Source organism: Polyodon spathula, chromosome 6 (genome assembly GCF_017654505.1).
Source record: "Polyodon spathula isolate WHYD16114869_AA chromosome 6, ASM1765450v1, whole genome shotgun sequence".
Classification (NCBI taxonomy): domain Eukaryota; kingdom Metazoa; phylum Chordata; class Actinopteri; order Acipenseriformes; family Polyodontidae; genus Polyodon; species Polyodon spathula.
The window spans coordinates 73672378-73697022 of NC_054539.1; the positions used below are offsets into that span (position 1 = coordinate 73672378).

The 24645-nt window shown below is 40.2% G+C and overlaps 1 protein-coding gene across 2 annotated transcripts; it reads right to left on the minus strand.

Annotated features, from left to right (window-relative positions):
* Window positions 1-4942: 4942 nt before the first annotated feature.
* Window positions 4943-13414, minus strand: LOC121317607. Of its 2 annotated transcripts, none has more exons than XM_041253718.1 (11): window positions 12293-13414; window positions 11925-12039; window positions 11183-11302; window positions 8949-10778; window positions 8582-8704; window positions 7480-7608; window positions 7053-7248; window positions 6687-6811; window positions 6002-6198; window positions 5490-5623; window positions 4943-5239 (listed from the first exon to the last, which is right to left on the minus strand). In XM_041253718.1, exons 1-11 carry the CDS (start codon window positions 12973-12975, stop codon window positions 5007-5009), a joined length of 3885 nt encoding a protein of 1294 aa, XP_041109652.1. In that variant the 5' UTR covers window positions 12976-13414; the 3' UTR covers window positions 4943-5006. The 2 variants fall into 2 exon arrangements, with proteins under 2 accessions (XP_041109652.1, XP_041109651.1); XM_041253717.1 differs by having other exon boundaries at window positions 11925-12042.
* Window positions 13415-24645: the final 11231 nt, after the last annotated feature.

The following is a 24645-nucleotide window of genomic DNA, read 5'->3' on the forward strand; positions in this document are numbered from 1 at the left end:
TTCTAGAATATTTTTTTCACTTGGAAGTTGTGGGGTAGGAAGTGTAGATAAATGAATTCATTTTTTTTTAAATGCATTTTAATTCTAGGCTATAAGGCAACACAAGGTGAAAATTTTGAAAGGGGGTGTAGACTTTCTATAAGCACTAATATATATATATATATATATATATATATATATATATATATATATATATATATTATATATATATATATATATATATATACATATACATATATATATATATATATATATATATATATTTATATATATATATATATATATATATATATATATATATATATATATATATATATATATATATATATAATATATATATATATATATATATATATATATATATATATATAATATATATATATATATATATATATATATATATATATAAAATCTACATGTAGCTACATCTACACAGGACTGCTGTAAGCCACAAAGGGATGCAACCATTCCTCTGCATTTCCTAAATGGACATTCGGTTACGCACACCTTCAGAAAAATAAATACAATAAGAAATAACTAAATTATCTACTTTGATTAAATTCAGAATATTGCTGCAAACTGAAATTAGAGAAACAGAACTGTGACTATTTTGGATAACTAGTGCTATAACAATTAAAAAGGTCTACAATTTAAAGGCATACCGAATGTTGTTTATATTTCAATGGAAGAATTCTTACCATTGAATTGGTTTCTCGGATCCAAAACTACAGCTTTTACCTGGATGATATTAAGAGGGATTTTTAGCTATGGAAAGATCTTTGTCATTTGACCATGACATGAAAAGGCAATACTGTAATTAAACAAAGGATACTCTAATAAGTGCTTCCTGCTGTTTTTAATGGCTACAGCTCAGCTTTTAAAACCATTAGAAGATAAAACCGTGCTTAGTAGTTAATGCACACATTGTTAGCAGCTGCTGATGGCAGTACACACTGCACGATTCATCTTCAGTGACCCAACTTGGAGTTAAATGTATGTTTACAAGTTTGTGTAGCTACCCGTGTCATACAAGGAATGCAAGAGAAAGTACACTCAGCTTGATTAGAGGTAGCCGCCGGTTTACGTACTTATAGTGTAAGTCATGGATTAAATCAAACACTAAACCTGATATTAGCACACTTAATAGAACAGTCTCCGCTGAATACAGATCTGCGCTGTTCAGAGACTGCCTTCCAGGGGACCTGGAGGAAGTTGGCGGCTCATTCCATAAGCGCCTAACCAAGCTCGAGAGCGGTGGATGCCTCAGGCTCTCAGGCAAGCTCAGAGCATGGGATGGTTACTTGGGTCAGGTCTGGATCTGGAGTCTCTCTCCGTAGGAAAGACTCCCCATCCCAGGAAGCAGTTCTAGAAAGCGCATCCTGTTACTGTTACTCCTCGCTCATCACCACATCCTCCTTTGAAACATCTGGAGCAACAACCGGCAAAGTCGGGAGTCTGATGCCAGTTTATGTGCTTGAGCATTTGGGCAGTCTGGCCCTTTAACTCGGCAATGTCACTTGCTTGATCCGCATTCCTTGCTCCCGGTCTACCCCTCGAGAGATATCTAGAGCGGTTGCGGGACGAATGGGTTGGAGCCTGTGCGCAAGATATACTCTTGCACTGGGCTTGGAGGGCAGGCAGAAGAGAGACCTGGGATCCCGAGGCCAGAGATGGCTCTCCCAGGGTAGCCTCAAGGGTCTTGTCTGTGAACTGTGCCATTCTGTTCTGCAAGGTCTTTTCCTAGGATCCAGCACAAATATGCAGAATGCCTGATCTGCCAAAGCAGCAGAGGCGTGCTCTATGGCCAGGCACTTGACACAAAGTGCGTTTATCCTGTACGGGCAGATTCCACCTGTATGACGTGTATGGGTGAAAGTTAGACATTGGGGCTGATAAACGCCGAAGCCCTATAGCTTCGATGCAGCCGAAGCACCAAAAACCAAGGGGATTGAGTGCGCTGATGCAATATGCGATTTTGGACCGAGGGCATCAATAGACAAGGACCAGTCAAAATGAGACTTATGCAGTTCCATCACAAAAAACAGGCCAGTGTCATACCTCACTATCTGCTATAACCACACAGGACCAGCAAATAGAAGGTGATTTAATCGGATCCCTGGTTATAAATTGGAAAAGCAACTCAAACCCTGTGTCATACCTCTAGATAGGTCTCCAGGCTTGTCATCCGTGTTTAAAACAAAATGGATCTGGACCCCTCCAATTAATCGGCGCCCAGATCATGTGCTCGGATGCTGCTTCTGCTGTGGTTAACAGTTGTGGTTTACAACAGAGCCTTGCCTCCTCTGAGGAGCCTGAACTGTTACTACAGAAATGTGGAATCTAGATTTTTAGGTTAAAATGTCTTTCTTGCATTTTAAACTTTATTGAACATTATATTATAATGCCGCAGACAATAACCTACAAATACCTCCAATGTTTTTATTCAAACACATGCTCCATTGAGAAAGATGTGTAACATTAAGACGTCAGGCAGCTAGTTCTGAGCCAATTAAATTAAAATGAAAAATAGATCTAACAAACACACTGCTGTGCAAGTCTTAGACATGTTGCATTTTCTATTATGAGCATCAACAATTTACTCAAAGCCTCAATTAGTGTATTCTATTAGAACAACCTTGACTTGCATAAAAGGACAAACACTGAATGAAATCGCTCGCATCACTCGATTTTCAAGGTTTGGTATCTGAAGCATAATCAACAAGTACGAGAAACTGTAATTGACAAACCCAGGATTGGAAGACCCTAAAAGCTGTCTAACAAGGATAAGCAATACTTAAAGATAATATCCTTCACAGGTGTAGAGATTTTTCCGACCAAACAAAATGCAGTACCGCCAACAAGTTGATAGTTTTAGATTCAAGATGCAGCAGAAATCGAAACACCTGATCCTTTGTCCGTGTGCGTCAGGTGATTTGTGTGTGTGGGCGGGGGGGGGTGTTGTCGCAGATCCCGATTAGCACTGATCTTGGATAATCTAAAATGTTAAATTTAGACAAGATGTTAATCAGGGTCTGTGAAACCAGCCTCAAGGCAGTTAATGTTAGGTGAATGACAAGGAGACTGAACATTGTTAAGATAATTTATTATAAAAAAATAAATGGCAGCCAATGCCACCTAAAATAAGCTTCTGTACAGAAACAAAGGCACACACACGCTGGACAACTATGGGTTCCTCTTTCCCGGATTAAACAAGCGTCACAAAGTATTTACACATCCAAGACAAACGTTTAAAGAATAAAACATGCGCAAATCTCATACCGTTTAACAAAAAAAAAAAAAAAAAAAAAATTGGCAAGAACATTGAAACAAAAAAATGAACTGGTGAAACTAGAAGGCATGTTTATACTCTGTGGAGCTTCCACTTCTTTTAATAGCCAAGTTCCCTGCAATCTTGTACAGAACCCCATGTGCGCATGGTGCTAGTAGAGCGCTGCATCACAACAGTGCCTCCTGATAAGTGTATATATTTCCTCTCAACCACCTCCCCCTACACAATCCAAGTCTAATGCTCCTGTGTCATGTGCAAAATCGCATTAGTCAGCAGAGTCACGTTTCATTACGGCCTTAATCTCCCTCTCTAACCAGCACATTTAGCCCTTTAGGCAATCCGATATATCCACAGATCTTACAAAACTATTTGAGCACATTCAGCCTGGCTCACATGCCTACTTGTAATTAATACTGGTGAGGCTACCAATTACTAACAGTGCTTGGGTCTTGTACCACCTGACACACAAAAGTGATTAAACCCACAGTGCTTTAAAATAAACATTATACCACTCACATGCAAGGGATGTATAAAAGTGCGTTTAAATAAATAATGTGAAAAGCTAAATTTTACCCAAGTAAACATTTGTGAACACCCACAAGACATATAATCCAATGTAACAAATAATGTATATAAGCCAACCCTATTGTGTACAGACTAAGACCATAATGCACTAGAATGTGGACAACTAGTACTCATTTTTGTGATATTAAAAAGTCATATCTATCACTATGCAAGCACGTACAGGAGCTGCTACACATGCAAAACAAATACCTTGGAGCACCAGTGAACAAAGGCATTTCTCCATATGGGAGGATGGGGTAGAGAATGCAAGGAATGCTGTAATATCATTTGAAACTTGCCTGCAACAGCCCAATAGACTTCAGTTACAAAAACCCACACGCATGAAATACTACTTGAACAAAAAATAAATAAAATCACACACCACAAGTATATCTATTCAAACATTTCAAAAGAGTAAGTGACCTGCAAGGGAATAGGGTAGCTGCAGCAACAAGATAATCCTTAGAAAATCCAAGTTGACACAAATATACAAATAAAATACACTAAAATCAAACCAACCAAAAAATGGCTTCAAAGGCAAGACGACAAAATACTTTTGGGGCAGTGAAAGCGTGTGCTGTATCGTTAGCACCTGATTTAGAAGACACACGAGGGCTGTGAAGCACAGGTTATGGGTTATATTTGCAAAGAGTTTGCTCCAGTTTAAATCACCGGCAAGGTTGATGAGAGATAGATAGAGATAGACACACACATACATACCAAGGACAGGATTAAAAAGCTTTGAAAATGGCCCTACAATCTAAACTCTGGGCAAGGACAACAATACAATTCCACACATTAAATAAATAGTTTCTCCCTGGGTTAAAAATGAACACAGAAAATACAACTAACAGACCATGTACAGGAAGATTTCAGGACCACATGTGTTCCAATGATAAAAACAAACAATCAGTAGTATTGACATCAACTAAATATACATTATCATACTGTTTGGGCTATCGTATGAATAGCCTGCCATGACCAAAAAAAAAGTAAAAGTAAAACAAAAATAAATTTGATACAATATTTATAGAAAACATTTGTATATGGATTTATACAGGATAGCCACTTTAAAAATATCGCACTTGATTGAATGTGGTTATCCCTTTAAAAAAAAAAAAAAAAGGCAAAAAAAAAAAACAAAACACCTTAATCAAAAACATTTCCTGAAGACAATGTCAGGTCCAAACTCCTCGTACTCTCCCTGGCTGATCCAGGCGGCGCTGAAGGAAGGCAAGCTGGCGAGCACAGCCCCTCCACGCCACACTGAGAAGTCCCGATCCTTGGGGCTAGTCACTCGCACAGAGTCTGACAAATCCACAGCCACCATGGATCGGATTTCCTCCTGAAGTCGCAAAGGCAAACCAGACAACATAGTGTTTCCACCTTTATGAAAAAAAATTCGACACATTAGTGCGGGGCACCACATTATTTGGCCTCTTGACAGCTCACAAGTTCTATATGCAGCCTGCTTATTCACAATTCCAAAAACAAACAAAAAAAAAAAGTTAATAAAAACTGAACCACTTAAATATTTGGGTTTCATTTCTTTTTACCCAAGCCACAACAAAAGGCTCAGAAGTTTTTGCTGCAGAACTCAGCTGTCAGTAGCAACTTGTTTGAGCGAATGTTTTACCCGATAAAATGATATTTCCCATGAACGTTCTTCTGAGGTCCATGTCGCAGCGAAGGATTGAGCGGAAGACACTTTCATGCATCCCGTAGTGGTCTCTTCCAACCAGCTCCGGCTTGAATAATATCTCAGGGGCCCTGTGATTAAAAGACATGGTAAAAGCAATGTGAGGGCACTGCTCTTCTAAAGTCACAAAACACACATGCAATATCTTGGACAATTAGGAGGTAGGCTGTGAACTGTGCATTATATGCAGAGTCACTTACAATAGGACACTGATTTAACATCTCATCTGCAGGATGGAGCACAAGGAGGTGAAGTGACTTACTCAGGGTCACACACAGCGAGTCAGTGGCAGAGGTGGGATTTGAACCAGTGACCTTCTGGTTACAAGCCCTGGATTTGGAAACATCTTTATCCACTCCCCACCACATTCCCTCCATTTTATATTTTAATTGAGTAAACCAAATGCTTCCACACCACTAAGAGGTTGAAACAGCATGACATGTGGTTACCTGAACCTCTCATTGCCCATGTTAATGACCTGCCCATCAGGTAGTGTGTAATACATCTCTGTGTCAGTGTCGGGTGCTCGCAAGCCACGCAGTTCAGCTTCGTAGTCCTGAGACACGTAGCAGCACTTCTCCTTCACCTCCCTCACTATCTCAAGCTCTGCTGAGGTTCTGAATGAGAAGCCTCTCTCTTGCAGCAACTGGAGCAGGACAATTAAAACACATGGCCACAGGTTTTAGGTCAGTGAGCCAAAGGAGAACAAGGCAACCAACAAAACAGGGAAACCAACTATACATAAAGCAGGGTCACTTAAAACAAAACAAGCACTCTCGCAGATAACAAATAAAGTATTCCTAAACAAGTGCCGATACAAAAATACATGCTTTGTCACAGAATACAAACTACAGTACTTGCTGCAGGTTGTATTAATTACAATAGTGTTCAGTAATCCAATGTATATTCATCCAGTACAGTATGCTGTACATTACATATTGTAGTAATTAAAACAGAAAGTTACAGTATAGTCTGGCCAGAGCATTGCATTGAAATGAACACCTTTAAAAATGGAGGTGCAAATAAACCAAGCAGAATAACCAGGTCCACATCTATACCCGGGTGTACTGTGGTCACAAGACTCTGCAGAATGGACTGCCTCTGGTTTTCCAAAACAATGAGGTCAATCCCCACCTTCTTGAGCTGCTGTGTGACGTCCTGTCCTGCCATATGAAAGCGCTGTATGGCATGAGGGAGTCCATATCCTTCATACACAGGGACACTGTGACCAAGGCCATCTCCAGAGTCAAAGACCACACCTAAATTAAAATAAACAAAAAACGAAACATTTTACAGACAAACAACATTCATTAGATTGAAGATGAAGACCATATAAATCTTGCATTGTGCTGCACAATATGGATATCCTACTCACCATTTTTATAAAGGATCTTTAGGACTCTCACTGGAACCAGTTATGAGGTCTGATGTTCAAAGGATTACTTTAGCTTCCACAGTGCTAGGTATAATTATTATAACACAGTAGTTTCATTATCTTACCTGTACTCCTTCCTGTGGCAAGGAGCGCCAGGACAGCTTGCAGGGCCACATAGGCTAAAGGCACATGAAAAGTTTCAAACAGGATTTCCACCATTCTCCGCCTGTTCTCCTGAGGGTTCAGAACAGCCTCTGTCAGCAGAACGGGATGTTCCTCAGGATCAACACAGAGCTGGTGATGAAAGGTGTGGTGCCAAATCTAGAACCAGAGATCGCTTATTAAAAAATTGAACATTTGATAAGCAAAGCCACCAAAATGTTATTGCATGCACAACGTTTAGTCAAAGCAGGGTACCTACTCTAAATGTAAGGTATGTACCAATCTATTGGTACACTAACTAAAGATCATAAATAGTGTGGCTGCCAGACTTCCAGCTTTCCCTTATTGCTGTTACTTCCCCTGGTACAGGGGCTGAAACAAGCTCAGTACCTTCTCCATTTCATCCCAGCTTTGTATTATCCCATGCTGCATGGGGTATTTTAAAGACAGAACTCCTCTCATGTGCTGGGCATCATGTCCAATGTAAGCTTCTCGTTCAAACTTGCCATTCATAACCTCCTGCAAGAGAAGGTGTTTGCTAGGATTAAAACGCTACAGATAGAGATCAGCAATGCTGGCAGATTAGCCCAAAGTGATGGGAGGTTCGTTTGCTGCTGCAGCTCTGCTTTCACAACAGCAGGATCACCTGAGCATAGGTCACCTTTCACAGATACTTTGGAACTAACCAATACTCCAAGACAAATTTTCAGCTGAATACTCTTACTCTTGGTTTATAGCTTAAAATAAAGAAACAAACCAAAGAATAAATAAAAATGCAGGAGGGGCTACCTCCCTACTATGGGGGAAATGATTGCATGTACAACAACGAAATCACTTATACTGGCTCTTAAATCACCTTATAGAAAATGCATATTAGGGGGCATATTAACTACAAAATGTATCGCATTGTTGGGGCCACAGGGCAATTCTACAATTATAACATTTTAAATTACCCACAGTCTTCTAATAGGAAAGTTTAAAATGCACCAAGTAGTTTAAAATGTGACAGTTACCTAGATATACATTTAAAAAAAAAAAAAAAAAAAACACCCCAACACACACACACTATTGAATAGATTTTACACTTAAGCTCCAGTGGATTCTCAGTTAATTTAGATTTCCTACAAAAACAACTTCAAGCTCAGGGGAGGTAAAGTTGTAAAGCCAAAGGTTCCCCATGTGATCACTGAATGTCAAATGTGAAGTAACCAGAACTGCCTGACTGTGTGCACTTAGCCACTTGAGGCCAAGTGGGGTTTCTTAATGAGGGGAGTTATAGATGGACAGTTTAATACAAGAATTAAAGAAATGGAATACATTAAAAAAAGGTACAAAAACATAACATTGATCATATGGACCTTTGTTATAGCTGTAAGATTCATAAAAAGCTGAAGTGATGTTAATTTTATATTTCACATGCATTTCCAGGAAATACAGAAGGATAATCAATATGATAAATGCAATATAACAGAGTCCCCTTAGAAGAATTTACCTTGTATTTAGGCCACCCAATTACAGTGGGGAATATGGTGGTTGGTAGATCTTGATCGGCAAAGCCAGCTTTCATGAGTGCGGATCCAGTGTCCAGAACAATGGGCGTTCTATAATCACTGGCCTTAAGGAAAAAAATAAACTGCAAAAAATCAGGATTAAACATACTGAGCCCTATTCAAAGTTCACATCCTGTGTTACTGGGCTGGGCGACATGACTTTCGATGGATACAACCGTTTGATATTTATGTTTTATCAAGCTGCTTTCATGCATTAAAATAAAAAAAAAACCAGCCACACCCACAATTGAAAAAATATCTAAATCTTGTACACCCATGCAATGCTGACTGCAGGAAGGATGAGGTTACCTCCATTAGGGCCCCAGAATGAAGACTGTCATGCACTGGCAGGCACTGTGCAGCACGCTTTCCTACCGAACCAATGACAGGCATTGCAATCACATGATCATGGTGGCTCCTTTCTCTGAAACCTTCCACTGCATCCACACTGTCCCAGCAAAATCCTTCCCTATCAGGTTCAACTGATGTGGACCTCTTCGTTATTTCAGAGTCACAACAGTCAGCTTGTCTGGCTTGCAGATCTATACCATGGTCAGATTTCAATGCAGGGGTGGAACAAGCAGCCTCTGAATTCCTGTCATTGTTTGCAGCTTCAGGTTGAGTTAAGGCATCTCTGTGGATCTCCGTAACAGACGTGTCTGCCTCACAACAAGGCTGCTTCTCAGAAAGAATGCTGCCGAGTGTTGAATCTCCCTCACCGGCTTTCTGTTGCTGGACAGCATTCTTCCGCCTCCTCTCTCTGGGTTTTGGAGGGTGCTTGGGTTTTTGAATCTCCAGTACTACAGGCTCAAATGTGCAACCTTTCAAGGAGACTGGATCTGATGCAATCATGGTTACCGGCTTGCATGTGGGCACTTGTCTTTCCTCTTGGTTTTTTGGATCAGTGTTTGAGGGCAGAGATGCTTTCCTTGGCTTTGGTATTGGGGCTACAACAGCAGCAGGAGTTTCGCCGGAGTCAAATGGATCACCCACAGGTCCTGGAGGCTCCTCTTTTCTACAGCCTCTCCTCCTTGCAGCTGGTACTGGTATCTCATTCCTCTCCATAGAAAGATAAGGCATGCTCTCAGATTCAGCAGCACTGAGCTCACAGTTTTGATCCACTGTTTCCTGGGTATCTTTACCTGGGATATCATGCACTGGCTGGGTCAGAAGCAGCTCTGGAGTGGAATGGGTCGTTCCTCCACTTTCTTCAGGGACACAGCTCCTACTAGAAGGATCTAGGCTCTGAAGCACACGTCGCTGCAAACCTTCAGTGGCAACTGCATGGATCAAAGAACCACCTTCCAACTGTCTGTTAGTCTGAGAGGGTTCAGCTAGGCAGAAAGGTGCCTCTCTCTCAGGTGTCCGTGGACATCCATCATTTCTTATGGAGGTTGTTGCTGCAAGAGATAATGTAGTTTGCAGATTACTGGGGCTTGAAATCCCTTCCCCAGAATTGTCGTTGTCACTTTTGCTGAAGTTCTCTTTGGGCTGGTTTGTTGGATGACCTATGGTCAGAGGTGTGCCCTTGTCTGCATTCACAGCTGCCTTCTGATTCGTTAGAGCTGAAGTCACTGCAAGCCTCATCTTGGTTCTGGATCGTGCTGTGGGATCAGAGGACTGGCGATGGTTACTGCAGGCTGCTTTCCTGGAACCGCTGTGCAGTTTGTTTCTTATTTTTGTATTCCTCTCTGCTCTCTCCCTGGCCAGACTCTTCTCCATCCTCTCTACCTCTGTTCTCTCCTTTTCCAGCTCCCTCAGGAACAGCTCCCTTTCCTTGCTTGGATTCAGCAGGCTCCCCCTGGCTTGTTCCTCTGGTGCTGCTCCGTCTGCTTCCTCAAATCGCTGTAGCGCGTGTATCTTCAGGTTCTCTTGAAAAATCTGCTCCTCTATAACATGTAGCTCTTTCATTTCCTGGAGCAAACGGGAACTACTGTATGGACTGGAAAATGCCCTGCTCCCATTCAGACTGGCCGCGGTTGTTTTATTGAAATCAATGGTTGCCGCAGAATGTACATCGTGAGCAGTGGCTGAATTTGTGGGGCAATACCCAGATTCTTCGTCACTGACGCTTTTCCCAGCGGAGTCCTCAAAACCAAGAACACCAGCTTCCACCAATTCACTGGAAGACATGGGAACCTGCATTGGGAAAAAGATAGCAGGATCTTACACACCAAGTTTTATTAGGTTGAAATAGCTTCTGGTGTCCATCTGCACTTGCTTTAAAGTGCTTTATGATGGCAAATAAAACAAAACGGATCAAAAGATAAATTAGTTACATAATTGTGTACCTAGTCACTACAGATTAAGTGTTATAGGGTACACACACACACACACTTGTATATATACACACATTCCACCTTAAAATAACATTACATGCAAAATGACAAAAGAGTTTGGATAAATCGAGTTTTCACTATGTATGGATATAAAAGCTAGCATTACCTTATTTTAACTGTACTTATTTCAAACCAAGAAAGGAACACTGTCTTAGCTTTGAAATATACCATAAGTTATCGTAATGTTTATGAATAGTCCCTTACCACATGCATTTGGTTTGTATTGTGGTCTGAATCAATGCTCCATATTTCAAAATGCTTGTTACTGTCAATCTTCACAAGGTGATCCAGTACCTCCTCTTGTTTTAACACACTCTCCTCTTCCTGGAATAGAACATTAAACATTTTTAAAATACAGTTAAAATTCTTACGCAATCTGGTATGCTGGCTGATAAACCCCAATGACCAGAAACAGGAATGTAAGCGATGGTATAGATTTTTATTCTTCATCCAAATAACTTTGCATAATTTAGTAAACCAGGTCATGTAACTGAATATAGTCGAGCTACTAAAGTTTTCTTTCATGGTACACAATGCATCTGGTTTTGTTTCAACTACAAGAGTTAGCGAGGCTATCAAGTTGTGGATGTAGGCCAGTACTGTAATGAACCACCGCTTGGGGTCACTGCGAGGGCTCCTTGGCAGTCACCAAAATCAGCAGGCTTGAGAGGCAAACTCAGCGTTTAAGGGAATTCAACTTAAGACTTACGTCTCTATACAACTGTGTTCCCTTCTGTATCAGTATCAATACTATATACATAGAGGGTTAGGGTATAAAGTCTCTACATGGATAAAAGGAACAGAGAAACACAGAATTCTCACCCCCTCATTAGAATCACATGACCTTTTGTCTCTAATTAAAAGGTACAGCACTCAATCTGCGTTGTATACGTGGCATTTTATCCTTGGCTGGGGAGAATTTAATAGTAACAGCCAAATAACGCACCTCCAGAATGTCTGCAGCTCGGACTAGGAGTTTCTCAACGACGCAGAGATCTTCCTGTTCTTTCAGGTCCCAGTCATTAAACAAGGACTCCATTTCCGCTGAATAATTTTCCATCCTGCTTAGGTATACAGGGAAACCAAATAAACAATTCAACGAGACTGGTATCAAAAAGAGAATTACTGGTAGATAGTGCAGCAGCAAGTACTGTAAAATGCAGCTTGCCATTAATCATAAAGAGCTTGCAATAGGGCACCAAAAATACTATGAATTCCACATACAAGTTGTCAAACAGAAACATGTGCAATCAAAGTATAAAGGATCCCTCAGCAAATTCTACCAACAAAATAGACTAAAATATGGTATGGTACCTTTCCCTTGTGCCTTCGTGGTGTTTCCTGGAAGCGTGCAGGTCATAGCTATCCCAGAGCAGTGTATGGTCTGTCCAAGAGGACTGACTCCGTTTGTCCCGGGTATCATTCAAGGTGCTGGACATTACATTCCGAATAGGACTCAGCTCAGAGGAGTTCTCCAAAATTCTCTGCACCTGCAGGAAATGGCTCTTTGCCTCTGTCTGGATGCCACTCTCAGTGAAAGCCAAACCTCTGACAGCATCTTGTTCAGAAGCCTGGGTCTCCCCATAGTGCTCTCTCCCATCACAGGAGTCTCTGCAGGAACCCGAAAGTCTGGCAGTTTCCAACAATGCATTAGGGTTTCTGAGCAGGTTGCTCTGCAGCCCACACTTGACTGAAGGTCTTGTTGGGGTGATGGTGACGGTGTACGAGTTGTCCAGGTCTTCCAGAGGCAGGCTCAGCCAGGGGTTTTTTGGTAGACTGGCAGACCGTTTAACCATGACCTCAAAATTCAAACAGCCAGAGATGATCTTTGGAACGATCTGTATCCTTGCACTCGACCTACACCTCTTGGAGTGAAATTCAAGATCCTCTAGACACTCCTCAGAGTCAGACATGCTGCCAATGGTCTCCTCATTAACGCACGGCTCTTGGGGAGCTGATCTGGGAATCTCCTGAGCCACAGGGGCCCTGTTGGGCATTTCCCAGGCTTCTTTAACAATCCTGTGGTCTAAGTGGCAGCTTCCAGCTCCATCAATACCAGAGTCAAAGGAGCTCAAAGAAGGGGGCTTTCCTGTTGCTGCCAGACTGGATGGAATTGTACCTTTAAGGATGAAATTAGAGAGTGTGTGGCTAGGAGACTCCCATGTTGGAAGTCCTTCCCCACGGCGATCGGTAAGCAAGTTTATTTTGGATGCCAAGCCCAGCTTGGATCCATTGCTGCCATTGTTGTTACATCCATTGGATAAAATACATCCTTCAACAGATTGCTTTTCAGGTGCTCCGACGCCATCAGGCTGCGTTGGCTTGCAAGGTTCTTGCTGAATCCCCTCAAATTCAGCGCTACTCAGAAATTCTTCCTGCCACTGTAGCGCACTGTGCAATTCATTCAGTGAAACAGATCCAGAAGAGGTCAGCAGCTTTGTGATGATCAGACAACTAAGGAAAGATGAAGCACATGGTTAATAACTCCAATGCAGCAATACTAAAAATAAATGCAACTTTTTTGTATGTACACAGACTGACAGGTTCCTCTGTAAATCCCAATCTACTATCAATATCTTGTCCTGAAGAATACCCCCAATTATGATGTATCACAACTGCAAAGCAGTTTTCTGTATATATTTAAAAAGATAATGTGTGGACATATGTATGAGTGGATGAATAATAAGCCACTACAAAAGAATATAGCCTCGATATGAAAACAGTATTGGAAAGGAGTGCCAGAGTTTAAAAGTAAAAAAAAAACAAAAAAAAAACCCTCAATTAAAAGCTTTATATAAAAAATAAAAAAAAAACACCCGTTTATTTGTGCCCACTCTACAATCACAATGCAGTGTGCAGACTTGCACTACAACTCAAATATATAACATTTCTTGCCGATGTGACAGTTGCTTCCCCAGCCTCTGTAGCCGTGCATCAGGGATGACGTTAGCCAGGTGCGCAAGCCGAATCAACTCATCCATTTCAGGGGAAGGATTCTTCCCTAAGAACCTGTGGACTTGCTGTTTCCAAGCTGGACTCGTGCAGACGGCTGCTTCTCGTGGATACCGTGTTCGCTGAATGCTCCCCTTGCTGCCTCTACAGAAGAGATCTTGAAAGAAATTCTGGTGTAGGACCGAATTATACCAGCTGTCTGCCTGCAGGAAGGAAATATCTAGTTACACAACATGGTAATGGTGATGCATATTGAAATAGAAGTGCTTCCCCTAAATTGGCACTACCCATTAATGTTAACCCTCATAATAGCCTACACTTCTGCACCTACAGCACGTTTCCTCAGTACGGCAGTCCAGTAAACTGATCTTGACAAGGCCAGAATAGACCATTGGACAATTACTTTCATATAAAACAAAGAATGAAACTGGTTATGTTTTCATATACCAGTACCAACTGTGTAAAAGTGTCAAGGTTTGTTTTTCCTTACTAAAAAAAAAAAAACCCACGCCACACATTCCATAACTATAGAGTTGGAAACCGATGCTGTATTAAGGATATCACACGCTTGATAAACTGCCATATATAAAATGATCTAATGGATACCATAGTAGGAAGCCAGTAATGGACCATTAAATCCTGGCTCGTCACATTGTACTGGGTAGCAATGCAAAGCTGTTTAATAAGTTAGTCTGTCTTGCTGTACAGTATTTATTATAGATTCCTTTGAATCACTGGATTTAAAAGCACCCCTGTACTACTAACCCATAGTGCATTTCTAAGAGACAAAGTTCAAGCACACTGAAAGGCTTGCTCTCTTCTTATAACCCCTGAAGGTACACAAGGAAGCAGTTGTTCAAACTTTTTTTTAAATACATTTGAGTGCGACTCAAGTATCACAAGGAAACACTTTGGGGTGATCAGATACAACCGGTCAATACATTTTAAACCCTGTTTCGTGCATCTCATTGCAAATATAAGTTACAGTAACATCATTTTTATTTGTGGGACATGTGTCCCTTGTACCTTAAAGGGTGCAATTGGGGCACTTAATTCTATCTAGAGTGGCTTAAGGTCAACCCCTCCTCTAGAATCCCCAGCCTCCTTTTCATTTAGGGCATGCTAATTTTGATCTGCACCAATCATCTTGTATTCCAAGTAGCACCTAGCATTTTGGCTCTTACAGCATTGGTCCATCTCATTTCAGCTTGCTTCTCTAGAGCGATTACCCACAAAAGCTTTGGAGGAAGTACAGCGTGTGCAATATATGCCACACATACGAGTAGCAAAGTCATGCAACACCCAGGATTGATCCAATTTCAAAACACCATTCATCATGTGCATGTCTTACTTTATTTAGGAAGCAATAGAAATCACAGACAGCCTTCAGAGTCTGGTGTGGAAGCTCAATGGCTTTGCGGAAGTTTTCCTTCACCCTGTACAACTCCTCAGTGCAATCTTCCTCTGCTCCTTCTCCTCCATCCCTCTCCATCACTCCCCTCAGCTCAGACAGACTCAGCAACACATCCTCTGCATGACGAATCAGCTCCTGTGATGCACAAACCGTTTTTTCAAAGCCCTCACACTGGACTTGTATCTCCCACTCACACATTTATATTCTGGATCTCAAATCTGCCACGTCAACATTTTTTTTGTAAACTCAGACTTGTGATGTAAACTAAACTGAACCTTTGTTTCAGTATTTGTCTCAAAGTATGAGCCACGAAACAGGACAACCAAACAAATTTATTTTGTGATGCAACTCTACACTAACTCGCTCACATACAGTTAAAATTCACAAAATAGTATGTATACATTGTTTACATCAGTTAATATGCCTAATAGTGGCATTTAGACATCTTACCATTCCAGGTTTATAGATTGCTGCTTCATACTCTGATTGTAGGATTTCTGCTTTGCCAGCATCTTCGGCTATTTCTATTCTGTATGACTGGAGCTTCTCAATTCCTTTTGTAGTAATATGCTCAATGATCTGTTAAATCAGGAAGAAAAATAAGACACAGTAATCAGTCTTTCATTAAGCTCCCTCTCACACAAGACAGCACCCTAACAGAGAAATAGGTTAACTGCTACTGGATTATAAAACCTACAAAAAATAAACAAACAGTTTTAACAGCATATTTTAAAGTCTATTTGTCAAGGCAACATGTAGTGTCCTAGAATTGAACTCAAGCAGTTTCTAAAAAGGTTTTTCAATATTCACACCAACTTCCAAGACTTCACATGGCTCCCTAGGGCCCACCCCATAGAAGGACTGCAGCTGCCTCGTACCTGCAGAGCCTCTTGCCTGTGCTGAAGGTTCTTCAATGGAAGCTGTGCCCTGGAGAGAGCCTGTTGCCACAGTAACTCCACTTTATCCACGGCCGCTGTTATCCTTTTAAATATATTCAAAAAAGCAGATACAAGTTAATTTTTTTGTACCAAAAACGAAAAATGATACGCCACAGACTAGCAAACGCTGGTTTGTAATTATACCCGATCGCTTTATTCTTTTCAGATGTGTGTCATTCTGACTACAACAGACTAAAGCTGGGATGTTTTTTCTTGGCTGCCGCTCGCTGCTACCACTCAACACAACTGCTAACTCCTCCCTTAAGACATGCACAGCACCAATTACTAAAGAGACTTGGAATTATTTTGTACCAACAGTTTGAATGTGTGTGTGCAATTTAAAAGGATTAACAAATCAAACACTTACAGAAATGCTTAAAATTTCCCTCCCCACAAGCTTTGTACTACAATGCTGAAGGCTCTAGCAACAAAGCAAAGCTTATAAGCAAACTGGCAGTCAGCTGACCAAGCTCTTGATTACAAAACAAATGCAAAATGCAGTATGATTGAGTGGAATCCCTTGCCAGTTTTATTGCACTGGCCCCGTATTAACACATACACCTGGACAGCAGAACAGGTACACAAACAACGTATACAACATAATGCAATTATACCTGTTGTGATTTTCCAGCATTTCAAAGGCCGTATGTGCAAACAAAGATGTTCCAGCCATTGCCCGATAGGGCGGGTGTGCTTCTGGACAGCGTAGCTTCTCCATGATCTGATCACAGCGTCCCAGCAGATCATCAAGGCCAAGGCCCCTGGTAGTGATGGAGCACAGAGGCAATCACAGTTCAATGGTTCATGTTATCAGAAGTCATTATATAAGAGAAAGTATCACTGCAAACACAAGGGATTTATTTTAGCCATGTAGTGCCCAGACACAGAAAGGGTTCCATATTGTCAGTAGGACCATGGCATGGTAGATGTAAGCAATTTTAAAAATTGTGCAAGGGGAAGAAAATGCAGCTTTTAAAATCACCCAGAATGCACTACAAACAGAAACAGGAGGCAGAAACTTGGCCTCTGATCAGGCCTGGTAAAGTGTCCATTTATGTTTTTAATGTAAAAAAATAGGACACACAAAAAAGGCTATTATTTCCAATGGGATTGTCAGCAGTTTGTCCCGATCCTTCCATTCAACTGAATGCAAAAAAAAAAAAAAAAAAAATCAGAATAGTAAATCCCAGTTCGGTCCACATTTATTACAATATATCCAGACTATGATCAGACAAGCTGGATTTGAATTCAGTTTATACAGCTAGTGCAAGACTACAGAAAACTATTCCTGCTCAAATAAAAATACCGTACCATCGGATAGCAATACTTGTAATCCGAGAATAGCTTTTGCAAAGACTTTGGTAAAATGCCTCACTAATACATTAATGTGATCTACAGTATACAGTTCCGAGAAAACCCCCCCAAGAATTATGGAAATTCCATAGTTTTACCACGATAGCCTTCTTGAATCTTTTCTTAAATATCCAGTAGGGTTTATATTAATCAATTCCATGTCTTTTGAAACAAAATGATGTATGAATTAGACAAACAAAATGAGTAATTAAGATTCAGGGTATGTGAAGAAGTAAGTGAACCCCTGGTTTTATCAGCTCAATTAAGGGGATAATTAGAAGCAGCTGTTTAAATAATTAGGTAGATCTTCAGGGGTGAGTTTGGGAGGCCCCACCCCATATAAAGATCAGACACTGAGTTTGTTCTTCACCATACAGGTGTGTGGAAACACATCATGCCATGATCAAAAGAAATCTGAGGACCTCAGAAAAACATTTATGCTCAGTCTTTTCTATGATAATTGGTACAAATGTAACTGGCACACAGAAACCTTACCTTCTCAATGCACTGTATTGAGCCTCATTACTGGAACAAAACAGTTTCAACTCCTCAAAGGCACTGGGGAGGGGCTGCTGAGATAAGGATTGGAGATGGGCAATACACGACGGCAGTCTGTCAACCACAGCAAAAAACTCCCTGACAAAGGCATCGATCTCCTGCAAAGACAAACACTGTATATATATATAAAAAAAAGGCAAAGGAAAAGCATCTTCATAGAGCATCTAGAACAGTTTCAAATACGTTCAGGGTGCAGAGTGCAATGAAGAGAGGCAGCCTCTGACCCATGCGAGACGAAGACAGTCGGGGAAACACTCAGCTTTGTTCTCTACAGTATAAAGCTAACCAGCTCAGGTGCTCTCCTTCAGGGGTCCCTTTTGTAAGTTACTTCCTTCACTGTCTGTCCAATTGCTAAACCTGATTAAGGACGTGCTATAGAAGAGTACTAGCAGCCCCACGTTGTGCTACAGTACAGTATATTAGAGGCACCAGCAGCACACCAGACCTGAACCCAATCTTGTTCCAATATTAAACTCTCAGTAGACCACTGCAGGCAGCCTCAGAAATGCAACCAGCCATTTCCTGAATTGTCAAGCAAAGTGGAAGCGACAGCGAGTGGGAGAAGTACAGGCGTGGAAAAGTACAGAGCAGTTTCGAAGCAGGTTGAAAGCAGGTTGACGGCTGCAGAAGAAACTAAACTTCAAAAAAAAAAAAAAAAAAACCTCAACATGGTCTTCAAGCCAGTAATCTGTGACACCTGCTTGATGTGGGAAATCCGAGAAAACCCAGCGGAGCTAAACCAAGTGTGCGTAAAGTGCCGCGCGATCCAGGATTTGCCTAAACTAGTAAGTATGCTAGAAATGGAGCTGGAAGAAGTGAGACAGCAACAGGATCTTGAGGAACTGGCACACCCACAATTCATGGAAGTCTGCATCACCCCTAACAGACTGAAAGCCACCAGGGAGATAGAAGGTCAGAACAGCTGGGTTCAGGTAGGCAGAAGAAGGGAAAAAAAGAAACTTCGTCAAACACAACCACCAGAAATCAAAACAACCAACAGATTTGAGTCACTTCAGAATTTTGATGAGCAGAACCAACAAGAGAATGAAAGGAACAACATCCAGGACCCTATTGACAGTGGTGACCAGACAGCAAAAAGAAGGGAGGTCATGATTGTTGGGGACTCCATATTGAGAAACACAGCAAGTTCAATTCGCAGTTTGGACCCCCTTACTACAACTGTGTGCTGCCTTCCGGGAGCCTCGGTCAAGCACATCACTGAGAACGTGGACAGGCTCCTGGAACGAACAGGAGACGACCCGGTAGTAGTCGTCCACATCGGTACAAACAACATTGGAAGAGACAGACCAAAATCCCTGCAAAACAAATTCAGAGAGCTAGGAAGGAAATTAAAAGAGAAAACCAAAACTGTGGTATTTTCTGGTATACTACCCGCACCTTGCAAAGGACCATATGGACAGCTGGAAATAATTAATCAAAACGCATGGCTGAAGATGTGGTGCACACGGGAAGGCTTCACCTATCTTGATCATTGGACCACATTCTACAACGAGGACTATCTGTATAGACGGGATGGACTGCATTTAAATAACAAGGGAACTAGTCTACTCGGAGAAAAGATCCTCGAGCAGGTTCGGAAGCATTTAAACTAGAAAGGAAGGGGGGAGAAATCAACAAAAAAAACAGAAGGGAGACCGCATCAAAACAAGAACAACAACTCAGGTAAGACAACCATTAAATGTATTTATCTAAATGCTAGAAGTATCAGAAACAAAATTCTAGAACTTGAAGCTACTGCACTAACAGGTAACTATGATGTGATAGGTGTTACAGAAACTTGGTTGTCTGAGAGTGATGGGGACGAATATAATATTTGTGGGTATACACTGTATAGGAAAGACAGGCAGGACAGAAGAGGAGGAGGGGTAGCGCTATACATAAGAAACAGTCTTGAAGCCCAGGTGTTAAACCTGGACAAAGAAAATAAAACCGAATCAATATGGGTCAGAATAACGGACAAAAATTCAAAAGGCATAATAATAGGAGCATGCTATAGACCGCCAGATTCAGACAGTGAGCACAATAATCTGTTATACAATGACATTAGAAATGTGTGTAGCAAAGGAGAAGCCATACTAATGGGGGATTTCAACTTCCCCCAAATAAAATGGGAAAACCCGGTGGGTAGCGCGAAGGATGAAATAGAAATGGTGGAAATGACAAATGACTGCTTCCTAACACAATTTGTGAAGGCACCCACTAGAGGGGAGGCATGCCTTGATTTAGTCTTTTCAAATAACGAAGATAGAATAACTAAAACAGAGGTCAGAGAACCACTGGCAAACTCAGACCACAACATGGTCTCATTTGAAGTGTTTTTTAAATCCCCAAAAGTAAAGACTAAAGCTAAGGTTTACAATTTTAGAAAAGCAAACTATGAAGGTATGAAACAGAGACTAACAGAAGTAGATTGGAGTAAAATAGAGAAAACACCCACAGAAGAAGGATGGTTGTTCTTCAAAAATGTAGTACTAGAGGCGCAAAACAATTATATCCCTAAAGTAGACAAATCTAAATGTAAAACTAAATTGCCAAAATGGTTTAATAGATCAATTAAAAAAAATATTCAGCGAAAAAAGGCACTTTACAGAGCATTAAAAAAGGACCAAAAAGAAAGTACGCAGAAAGAGTACACAGAACTGCAAACGCAAGTCAAAAAGGAAGTTAGAAAGGCCAAGAGAGAAATAGAAATGAACATTGCTAAGGGAGCTAAAACCAATTCCAAAATGTTTTTCCAATATTACAACAGCAAGAGAACATTCAAAGAGGAGATTAAATGTTTAAGAGATACAAATGGCAAAATCGTAGAGGAAGAAAAAAAAATAGCAAATATGTTAAATGATTACTTTTCACAAGTTTTTACAAAGGAAGATACTGACAACATGCCCCACATGTCATCCAGTTCCTATCCAGTTTTAAATAACTTTAGCATAACTGAGGCAGAAGTGTTAAAGGGACTAGGAGCTCTTAAAATAAACAAATCCCCTGGGCCGGATGAGATCCTCCCAGTAGTACTCAAAGAAATGAAAGAAGTAATTTACAAACCGCTAACCAAGATCATGCAGCAGTCTCTTGACACAGGGGTGGTACCGACAGACTGGAAAATTGCAAACATAATACCGATCCACAAAAAGGGAAACAAAACTGAACCAGGTAACTACAGACCAGTAAGCCTGACTTCTATTATATGCAAACTTATGGAAACTATAATAAGATCCAAAATGGAAAATTACCTATATGGTAACAGGGTACTGGGAGACAGTCAACATGGTTTTAGGAAAGGGAGATCGTGCCTAACTAACTTGCTTGATTTTTTTGAGGATGCAACATCGATAATGGATAATTGCAAAGCATATGACATGGTTTATTTAGATTTCCAGAAAGCTTTTGACAAAGTCCCGCACAAAAGATTAATTCTCAAACTGAACGCAGTTGGGATTCAAGGAAACACATGTACATGGATTAGGGAGTGGTTAACATGTAGAAAACAGAAAGTACTGATTAGAGGAAAAACCTCAGAATGGAGTGTGGTAACCAGCGGTGTACCACAGGGATCAGTATTAGGTCCTCTGCTATTCCTAATCTACATTAATGATTTAGATTCTGGTATAGTAAGCAAACTTGTTAAATTTGCAGACGACACAAAAGTAGGAGGAGTGGCAAACACTGTTGCAGCAGCAAAGGTCATTCAAAATGATCTAGACAAGATTCAGAACTGGGCAGACACATGGCAAATGACATTTAATAGAGAAAAGTGTAAGGTACTGCACGCAGGAAATAAAAATGTACATTATAAATATCATATGGGAGATATTGAAATTGGAGAAGGAATCTATGAAAAAGACCTAGGAGTTTTTGTTGACTCAGAAATGTCTTCATCTAGACAATGTGGGGAAGCTATAAAAAAGGCTAACAAGATGCTCGGATACATTGTGAAAAGTGTTGAATTTAAATCAAGGGAAGTAATGTTAAAACTGTACAATGCACTTGTAAGACCTCATCTTGAATATTGTGTGCAGTTCTGGTCACCTCGCTATAAAAAAGATATTGCTGCTCTAGAAAGAGTGCAAAGAAGAGCGACCAGAATTATTCCGGGCTTAAAAGGCATGTCATATGCAGACAGGCTAAAAGAATTGAATCTGTTCAGTCTTGAACAAAGAAGACTACGTGGCGACCTAATTCAAGCATTCAAAATTCTAAAAGGTATTGACAGTGTCGACCCAAGGGACTTTTTCAGCCTGAAAAAAGAAACAAGGACCAGGGGTCACAAATGGAGTTTAGAAAAAGGGGCATTCAGAACAGAAAATAGGAGACACTTTTTTACACAGAGAATTGTGAGGGTCTGGAATCAACTCCCCAGTAATGTTGTTGAAGCTGACACCCTGGGATCCTTCAAGAAGCTGCTTGATGAGATTTTGGGATCAATAAGCTACTAACAACCAAACAAGCAAGATGGGCCGAATGGCCTCCTCTCGTTTGTAAACTTTCTTATGTTCTTATGTTCTTATGTTCTGACTATATCTACACACCGTACAATAGTCCCTTGTATTTATATCCAAGCTAATTCAGAATGAAATGGGAATGACAAAAACCTGACGAGGTACTCTGACGGTAAAAGTGCCGTCATAGGAGCAGATATGACATCCGATACAAAATACATCCTTTTTATTATGCTGCAAAATCTAAGATTCAGCACAAATCATTATCCCTATTGCTTTGTAAAACATGAACTGAAAATTGAATAAATTTTTTTTTTAAGTCACTGTGCAGAAACAATTAAAACCCTGGAGCTTCATTCACAAAAACATTACTCATTTTGTAGCAATTATAGCCTAATAATAACTGCTGGAAGCATGGATGATCTTCTCTGTAAACAATTTGAATAAATCTGTTGAATGGAAGCATTTCAGTTGTTAATTAGGTCAGGTGGAACCTTTCACCGTTACGTCAGCTTCTCCTAGGTAACTTAAATAAAAGCCTGGAACAACATTGGACTGAATCATGAATGGGTTCACAAATAGAACATATTCCAAAGTGAAATATCTCTGCAAAGGACCATATTCTCTGTAGTAGCTGATGCTTCAAAATGACAGTATGCATCAGGTTATTTAATGAATCTTATGAGAGCAAAACAAATGTAACTGTGACCGCTTTCCATTAGAACTGGGATTGAATGTAGCAAAGTAACTCTTGCATGGCATGCAAAAATGTGCAAGACTGACAAAAATATATGCATTGCTGGTCACAGATTCCAATGAAATATGGTTTTAGAAACACTGCACGAGTTGCTAGATCAAAAGGAAGAAAAAAAACTCCATTTATGTAAAAATGCATGCGTTTTTAAAAGAGCACGTACTACTAAATCCTATCCTGCCTTAGCAAAATCCTATCCAAAGCCAGGAAGTACAGCTGCCCTAGCATCCATCTGCTATCCTTTACTAATATCACTTTAAAAAAAAACAAAAACAAAAACACTGCACACTAATTTGCCACTTAACAGAAACAGAACACATTAAAAAACAAACAAACAAAAAACCAGTTTATGCATGCATCAGGAGGTACAGTAACATTTGAAAGCCAGTGATATGTTTTATAAATCACTTGTGTTGCCAGTGTAAATAACACTATGTAACAATTTTTGTTCCTGGGTAGTAAGTGTTATTTCCTAATTGCTTATGCCTCAAAAGTACAGAAAAGGCTATAATTCCCACAAACTTTGCTTTTGTGACCAGGATGGTGATATCACTATTTCCAGGATTTTAAAATATCACTATTTCCAATGGGAAAACGGGCAAATGTGTGTCTCTTCGTTCACAGTCAGAAAAAAACAACATATGAATCCAAATTAACATGTATTTATACTAAACTAATACAAAAATGACTACAAAAGATTTAGAAGTGAGTAGTTTTGAGATTTACGATTATACTGTATTTACAAAAAACACATGTTAATTTGGATTCATATATTTATACTAAAGAAATACAAAAATGACTACAAAAGATTTAGAAGCGAGTAGTTTTTCGAGATTTTGTAAATACAGTATAATCATAAATCTCGAAAAACTACTCACTTCTAAATCTTTTGTAGTCATTTTTGTATTTCTTTAACATGTATTTATTCTAATTTGGATTCATATGTTGTTTTTTTCTGACTATGTGAACGAAAAGACACACAGTTGCCCGTTTTTCCATTGGAAATAGTGATATTTTGAAATATCACTGTCCTGTTCACAAAAGCAAAGTTTGTGGGAATTATAGCCTTTTCTATACTTTTGAGGCATAAGCAATTAGGAAATAACACTTACTACCCAGGAACAAAAAAAAAAAAAAATTGTTACACGGTGTAATAGTGTCTAATAGGCAGATTGGCAGAGCTTAGACTAGTCACAAGGTAATGCATTAATCCAACCAAATATTTCCCCATTCACTCC

What these genes read in the sequence shown, in the direction of transcription:
- LOC121317607 (XM_041253717.1), bottom strand. Translation starts at nt 12,975, where the DNA reads ATGCCCAACAGGGCCCCTGTGGCTCAGGAGATTCCCAGATCAGCTCCC. An exon ending in GCTGGGATGAAATGGAGAAG is followed by an intron (nt 7,249 to 7,479) that starts GTACTGAGCTTG and finishes CTCTGGTTCTAG; the next exon opens with ATTTGGCACCACACCTTTCA. An exon ending in GGGAAATATCATTTTATCGG is followed by an intron (nt 5,240 to 5,489) that starts GTAAAACATTCG and finishes TTTTTCATAAAG; the next exon opens with GTGGAAACACTATGTTGTCT.